The sequence below is a fragment of the Culex pipiens genome, chromosome 1, assembly GCF_016801865.2.
Source record: "Culex pipiens pallens isolate TS chromosome 1, TS_CPP_V2, whole genome shotgun sequence".
Classification (NCBI taxonomy): Eukaryota; Metazoa; Arthropoda; class Insecta; order Diptera; family Culicidae; genus Culex; species Culex pipiens.
In genome coordinates, this window is record NC_068937.1 from 95936120 (window position 1) to 95944077 (window position 7958).

Consider the following 7958-nt stretch of genomic DNA (forward strand, 5'->3'; position numbering starts at 1 on the left):
ATGCTACGAGAACTCGTTTTGCCGCAGCCCCAGGGCTTAAGCGTTGACCGATAAGCTGTCTTCGTGAACTAGGTAGTTCTCCGATTGTGAAAATATCACTATTGCACAAGACACCGCTGCTCCTGTGACTTTTTCACTATCACAATGTGGGATTTAGGTTGGGTCTTCAGGATAGTACAATTGATTTGTTGCTTAGCATTAGCATTTAAAATAAACATGTATCCTTTCCAAATCTTTTTGATGTTAAAGTTAGTAGCAATTGTTAAGTTGGAGTAATGCTGTCAATAAACTTTATGTCATTCTTTTACGTCAAATTGTCCATAGAGTCTCGATCAATCAATAATGTAATGATATCGGACAAAATTCGTTGATCTATTGAACTAACGGTTTTCGGATTATGGTTGTATCGACCATTGTTGCGAATCGAGGAACTAGCGATCTTTTGACGTAAATGGTCATTTCTTTTTCAAATCGCGATTTCTATCCTATTTGTATATCAGTTCATAATTTTGTATTGTTTTTGATAGAAGTAGTACTACAACAGTTAAAGGAACGTTTACTTCTGAACATTAGGTTTAGAGGATTTTAGATTAAAGTTTAGATTTTCAATCCAAAGTAGTTAGCAAATGAATATTTGGACTTAAATGAATAATTGAACAAGTTGGACTCATGAATAACACACAACTGTGCATTTATTCTAGAGTCAGATCCATACAGCGTCAGTGTTTATTTGGTCGAAGTGTACTAATTCATTGGCAGATCTGATTCTAGTTGTAATGTACGACAAGACTACTGACAGACGTGACAGGACGAGGGCCCAGTTTAGAGGTTTCAACATCAACGATGTGCGGCTGGACCACCATCCCAAAAAAAAAATATTTCTAGAGTTTTTTTTTAAAAGGTCCTATAAGCTCTAGATTTTTTGGTAAAGGGCAACATTTAAAATGACATCACCAGATAAAAAAAACATAGGACATTTTATGGTTACTCAATTTGGATGTTCGTTAAGAAAAAAAAAATTACAAAATAAAAAAAGTTTTTAAGTTTTTGCAGAATCCATCGTTAGAAAAATAAAATAAAAAAGTCATTGAAGTTTTTCAATATCTTAAATTTCCAATATTCAAAAAGGAAAATGCATGAAACCATAAATACGCTCCAAACAATATGTTAGAAAAAAATAGAAAATAAAACAAATTTGGTGGTCTGGAGAGGTCAGGGAAAAGTCAGGGAATTTTATTTTGGGATTTGGATCGACACCATGAATTTAAGCAACGATAAAGCTTATTTTTCTGAGTACAAATACCCTTTGTACGACCGCAAAGGATTTAAAATGGATTATTACATTATTTAAAAAAAAATAACTTCGCGGCCCTTCTTGACAGAAAAGGTCCTACTTGACAGCTTGTTCCAAGCGGACCATAGTTGATCCATCGAAAAAATGTGAAGAAGTTGACTTTTTATAGCTGTCGGCCACCATTGCTGGTACCAACCACTAGTGTCTTCCTTTTTATCTACAAGGACTTCGCCGCCCTGGGCTCCTAAGTGTATGAAAGTATGGCACGGAGCGACGGCGCTGAATACCCATATTTACACAAAGAATTTTAGAGCGCCCGCCGCGGGATTCGAACCGGCGACCTCTGGATTGTGAGTCCAGTGCGCGGTCCAATTGATCCACACGGGCAGGTCGAAAAAATGTTGCCTTGTCAATTCTAGATTAAATTTTCAAAACAACCTATCCCTCATGGGTTTCCTATGCAGATAGGGCCTTTTGAAAATTTGATCGAGAATTTATCTATTTGCATTAAAATGAAAAAAAAAAAAGTGTTCAGAAATGGTTTATAATCGTTTTTTTTTACCGTTGTACATAAAAATTGACATCATAGGGCTTTAGGGCCCTTTTCTATAGAGTTAGCTAAGGCTTCATCCATAAAGTACGTCACGCTAAAATCAGCCAAAATTCCCCCCCCCCCCCCCCGCCTAAGCCCGCTCTCACGCACACTTGCACACCATTTGTTTTGCTGGCGGGTACAAAATTTAACCTCAATCTTTTTCGTGTACGTATACGCAATACATGCGCACGTAGATAACTCTATTATTGAATTGTGAGTTAACGTTATCCGATCCGATATCAAATCCGATTTTTATTTTCCTGACTTTTGACCTACGGGAGTATTAAGTCATACAAAAATGCTGAATCTCACCCCCTAGAATCAATGTCACCCCTGATGACGGTATCTAGAAATTCGTGTAAAAATGCGTTGTATTAGAAAATTCAAAAAAATCTCACCGTGCAAATACTGATTGCCGTCGCCTGCGCCGCAATGTTCGTCCCCTTCCGGGTGTTTTTGAAGCCTTCGATTCCGCACGACCGAATAAACTGCGGCGCGCCCTTGGCGTCGCAAATGGTGATGATCGTGTTGTTCGGCGACACCCGGATGTTGCAGATGGGAATCTCGTTGAAGGGCACCCCGCCAAATAGGGCGGTCGGCGTGTCCGCATCCGGGAAGAAGCGGTCCTTTCTGAAAGTAATAGGTCTCAACATTAGAAATGTTTTACAAATTAAACTGAAAGCCATACTTCAAAATCATGGAGTCGATGTCGATGGACCGCTCGCCGATGGTGCCCTCGTCCTTGCCGGGCAGTGACGCCAGCATGGCCTTGCGATCTTCCACCTTTAACAGGGGGGCACTTTGGTGGAGTGTCCTCGCTGGGGTTGCCACCGCGGTCCGTCGCAGCACGTTGGCCAACGTGGCGGTGAAGGTTTTCAGCAGCACCATGGTTGTTGGTTTGAACGCGCGGGACAGGAACTTTGTTGAAAAATCACGAAATACCGCGATTCGGTCGCCGACGGACACCGCCGATGTGTTTACGCAACGAGTTGAAAACTTCAGCTGAATATTGTAAACAACGTGCTTGGGTTCACAGTGATCGCTTGATTTACAAGACACTTTTTTGCTGCAGCAATTTTGAGACTTAGTGTACAAACATTCCAGCTTAGAATTTTAATTTTCAATTATGACAATGTTGAACATTAAAAGACAATAACGACTTTATTAAACCTCACTCAAAACACTTAATAAAAAAATTAAAAATAATTAAGGCGGCTTATACAGATTTTTTATGTTTATACAGATTTTTCCGATATCGCCGCGGTCACCGACCACCCTAGTCCACTAACGTCAAAAGTTCAGTCAGGCCGCCAAAACGTCACAATCCGCCATCGTCGCTCAAGCCGCACGGACGGAGCAACGACGCATCATTTTCTGGTGGTGAAACTTTTTCGCAAAATAATCCGGAGAAAAGTGTTTGGTTCCGGCTAAAAATACCGTAAATCTCCGCCCTCAGGATGTACGAAAACGAGGATGGTAAGTTTGTGCGGGAAATTTGCGGATTTGGAGCGGACATTCGAGATTTCAATTTCGGGCATTGAATTTCGCAAACAACGAAGAAGAAGAACCCCTTTTTCGGGTGGCGGAGGACCGTCACTACTACTGCTGACGATTTTAAACTTTTTCAGGCGATCACTTCGAGGAGGACCCGGAGGAGATTTCCCACGAGCTGTGGCAGGAAGCGTGCTGGATCGTCATCAACGCCTACTTCGACGAGAAGGGTTTGGTGCGGCAGCAGCTGGACAGTTTCGACGAGTTTATCCAGATGTCGGTGCAGCGCATCGTGGAGGACTCGCCGGCCATCGAGTTGACGGCCGAGGCGCAGCACACCACCGGGGACATTGAGACGCCGGTATGAGAGGGGGGGGGGCGCGTTGGTTGGGGAATTCTTTTTTTTACGTTTTATAATTTTGTTTCAGACCCGCTACGTGCTGAAATTCGATCAGATTTATCTTTCGAAGCCGACCCATTGGGAGAAGGACGGTTCCCCGTCGCCCATGATGCCAAACGAGGCACGTCTTCGTAACTTGACGTACTCGGCGCCACTCTACGTGGACATTACCAAAACGAAGATCGTCGAGGGTCAGGATCCGGTCGAGACGCAGCACCAGAAGACGTTCATCGGCAAGATCCCAATCATGTTGCGTTCCACGTATTGTCTGCTCTCCCAGCTAACGGATCGTGATTTGACGGAGTTGAACGAGTGTCCGCTCGATCCGGGCGGTTACTTCATCATCAACGGTTCGGAGAAGGTGCTGATCGCCCAGGAGAAGATGGCCACCAACACGGTGTACGTGTTCAGCATGAAGGACGGCAAGTACGCGTACAAGTCGGAAATCCGGTCCTGCCTGGAGCACAGCTCGCGACCCACCTCGACGCTGTGGTGCAACATGATGGCGCGTGGAGGTCAAAGTATCAAAAAGTCCGCCATCGGTCAGCGGGTGATCGCCATCCTGCCGTACGTCAAGCAGGAGATTCCGATCATGATCGTGTTCCGAGCGCTCGGATTCGTCGCCGATCGTGACATCCTCGAGCACATCATCTACGACTTTGACGATCCGGAAATGATGGAAATGGTCAAGCCCTCGCTGGATGAGGCGTTCGTCGTGCAGGAACAGAACGTGGCGTTGAACTTTATCGGTGCGCGTGGTGCCCGGCCCGGTGTCACCAAGGACAAGCGTATCAAGTACGCGAAGGAAATCCTTCAGAAGGAAATGTTGCCCCATGTGGGTGTGTCGGATTTCTGTGAAACCAAGAAGGCGTACTTCCTCGGGTACATGGTCCATCGACTGCTGCTTGCTGCCCTGGGTCGTCGTGAACTGGACGATCGTGATCACTACGGTAACAAGCGGTTGGATCTGGCCGGTCCCCTCCTGGCTTTCCTCTTCCGAGGACTGTTCAAAAATCTTTTGAAAGAGGTTCGCATGTACGCCCAGAAGTTTATCGATCGTGGAAAGGACTTCAACCTGGAGCTGGCGATCAAAACTAAGATTATCACCGACGGCCTCCGATACTCGCTGGCCACAGGTAACTGGGGAGACCAGAAGAAGGCCCATCAGGCCCGTGCCGGAGTGTCTCAGGTGTTGAACCGACTGACGTTCGCCTCAACCCTGTCCCATTTGCGTCGTGTCAACTCGCCGATCGGTCGTGACGGCAAGCTGGCCAAGCCGCGTCAGCTGCACAACACCCTGTGGGGTATGATCTGTCCGGCCGAAACGCCCGAGGGAGCTGCTGTCGGGCTGGTAAAGAACCTCGCCCTGATGGCCTACATCTCGGTCGGATCGCAACCGTCACCCATTCTGGAGTTCTTGGAGGAGTGGTCCATGGAAAATCTGGAAGAAATTGCCCCCTCTGCGATCGCGGACGCTACCAAGATCTTCGTCAACGGGTGCTGGGTCGGAATCCATCGTGACCCCGAGCAGCTGATGGCCACTCTGAGGAAGCTGCGTCGTCAGATGGACATCATCGTGTCCGAGGTGTCCATGATCCGGGACATTCGCGATCGTGAAATTCGAATCTACACAGACGCGGGCCGAATCTGTCGACCGCTGTTGATCGTCGAGAACGGAAGTCTGCTGCTGCGCAAGAACCACGTTGACATGCTGAAGGAGCGTGACTACAACAACTACGGTTGGCAGGTGCTGGTCGCTTCCGGAGTGGTCGAGTACATCGATACCCTGGAGGAGGAAACGGTCATGATCGCCATGACCCCGTACGATCTGAAACAGGACAAGGAGTACGCGTACTGTACGACCTACACCCACTGCGAGATTCACCCGGCGATGATCCTCGGTGTTTGCGCGTCCATTATTCCATTCCCCGATCACAACCAGAGTCCGCGTAACACCTATCAAAGCGCTATGGGTAAGCAAGCTATGGGCGTGTACATCACCAACTTCCACGTCCGGATGGACACCCTAGCCCACGTACTCTACTACCCGATGAAACCACTCGTCACGACCCGCTCCATGGAGTACCTTCGGTTCCGAGAGCTCCCCGCCGGCATCAACTCGATCGTCGCCATCTTGTGCTACACCGGATACAACCAGGAAGATTCTGTCATCTTGAACGCCTCCGCCGTCGAGCGCGGCTTCTTCCGATCGGTGTTCTACCGTTCGTACAAGGACTCGGAAAGCAAGAAGATCGGCGATCAGGAAGAGCAGTTCGAAAAGCCGAACCGCCAAACCTGCCAGGGCATGCGCAACGCCCTGTACGACAAGCTGGACGACGACGGTATAATCGCGCCAGGACTTCGTGTGTCCGGTGACGACGTGGTCATCGGCAAAACAATCACCCTCCCCGAAACCGACGACGATCTGGACGGAACAACCAAGCGGTACAGCAAGCGAGACGGCTCCACCTTCCTGCGTAACTCCGAAACCGGAATCGTCGACCAGGTCATGCTGACGCTCAACAGCGAAGGCTACAAGTTCTGCAAAATCCGTGTCCGCTCGGTTCGTATCCCCCAGATCGGCGACAAATTCGCCTCCCGTCACGGTCAAAAGGGTACCTGTGGAATCCAGTACCGCCAGGAGGACATGCCGTTCACCTGCGAAGGCCTCACCCCGGACATCATCATCAACCCACACGCCATTCCCTCCCGTATGACAATTGGCCATTTAATTGAGTGCATCCAGGGCAAGCTCGGTTCTAACAAGGGCGAAATCGGTGACGCCACCCCCTTCAACGATGCCGTCAACGTGCAGAAGATCTCCACCTTCCTGCAGGAGTACGGCTACCAGCTGCGTGGTAATGAAGTCATGTACAACGGACACACCGGCCGCAAGATCAACGCCCAGGTCTTCCTCGGCCCCACCTACTACCAGCGTCTCAAGCACATGGTGGACGACAAAATTCACTCCCGTGCCCGCGGCCCCGTCCAGATCCTCGTGCGCCAACCCATGGAGGGTCGTGCCCGTGACGGTGGGCTGCGTTTCGGCGAGATGGAGCGCGATTGCCAGATCTCGCACGGTGCCGCCCAGTTTCTGCGCGAGCGCCTGTTCGAGGTGTCCGACCCGTACCGGATACACGTGTGCAACTTTTGCGGGCTGATCGCGATCGCCAACTTGCGCAACAACACGTTCGAGTGCAAAGGCTGCAAGAACAAGACACAGGTAAGCCATCGCCGCAGGCGTTTTCAAATCAAACACTAACGTCCAACTACGTCGCTTTCAGATATCGCAGGTCAAGCTGCCGTACGCGGCCAAGCTGCTGTTCCAGGAGCTGATGTCGATGAACATTGCGCCGCGGTTGATGGTGCTGTAAGGAGGATGACGATATATTGCTGCGACACACAATTTAAACAGTTTTATCTATCTACCAAGTAAGAACCTACAATTATTATTGCCTATAAACGTTGTCCGGACAGGACGGATTGTAACAAGGTTCGCGCGTGGTCATTTGGTTGAGAAAGTTCCCTGGCATAACTGGCTTTTTGGTTTACATTTCCTAGATTTTATAGGCCGGCAACTTATGGAGTCCGTAGACAAGAACGCTTTCTACAAGTTTCTTGACCGCGAGTACATGAAGTGTTCAAATCACGACATAAAGATTGTCATCGACGCTCAAGTTATGCCGGTTATTGTGAGGTTAGGCGCTCTCGATTTAGCTACTTCGTGAAACATGGCCTTACGTAGTACCAGCACAGCCTCCTGAACAAGTTCACCTGGAGATCACCAAACGACACAGAGACGCAAATCGATAATGTTCTCATCGATGGTCGGCACTTCTCGGACATAATCGACGTCAGAATCTAACGTGGCGCAAACATCGACTCGGATCACTTCCTAGTGGTGGCAAAGCTGCGCAAACGCTTGTCCGAAGTCAACAAGATCCGGTACCATCGCCCACTACGGTCAAGGACCGTGAGGTTGCTACCCAGTGAGCTCGTGAAGACCCTCTGGAGGCCTGCTGGAGCCATATGGCAAGAGCCACCAACGCAGCGGCATCGAGCGCCGTTGAGTATGTGAACCGAGTTCGAGGAATGTCAGCCGATTTGGGACGAGAAGACAGCAGCGCGGGACAAGGGGCTACTGCATAACACCCTTGGGAACAAGGAGTCGTACAAAC

General features: G+C 48.8%; 2 protein-coding genes across 2 annotated transcripts in view; one reads left to right on the plus strand and one right to left on the minus strand.

Moving 5' to 3' along the window:
• LOC120431816 (28S ribosomal protein S11, mitochondrial) overlaps positions 1-2907 on the minus strand; it is a 5437-nt gene extending 2530 nt beyond the window's left edge. Inside the window, exons 1-2 of the mRNA XM_052711627.1 lie at positions 2578-2907; positions 2288-2519 (exon numbers count right to left, since the gene is read on the minus strand). Coding sequence (XP_052567587.1) covers positions 2288-2519; positions 2578-2777 — 432 coding nt within the window. The 5' untranslated portion in view covers positions 2778-2907. The remainder of the gene's footprint in view (positions 1-2287; positions 2520-2577) is intronic.
• Positions 2908-3204: 297 nt separating this feature from the next.
• On the plus strand, positions 3205-7273 carry LOC120431815 (DNA-directed RNA polymerase II subunit RPB2). The gene is made up of 4 exons (XM_039596934.2): positions 3205-3365; positions 3518-3741; positions 3809-7003; positions 7065-7273. The coding sequence occupies exons 1-4, from the start codon at positions 3347-3349 to the stop codon at positions 7152-7154; spliced, it is 3528 nt and encodes a 1175-aa protein (XP_039452868.1). The 5' UTR covers positions 3205-3346; the 3' UTR covers positions 7155-7273.
• The last annotated feature ends 685 nt before the right edge of the window (positions 7274-7958 follow it).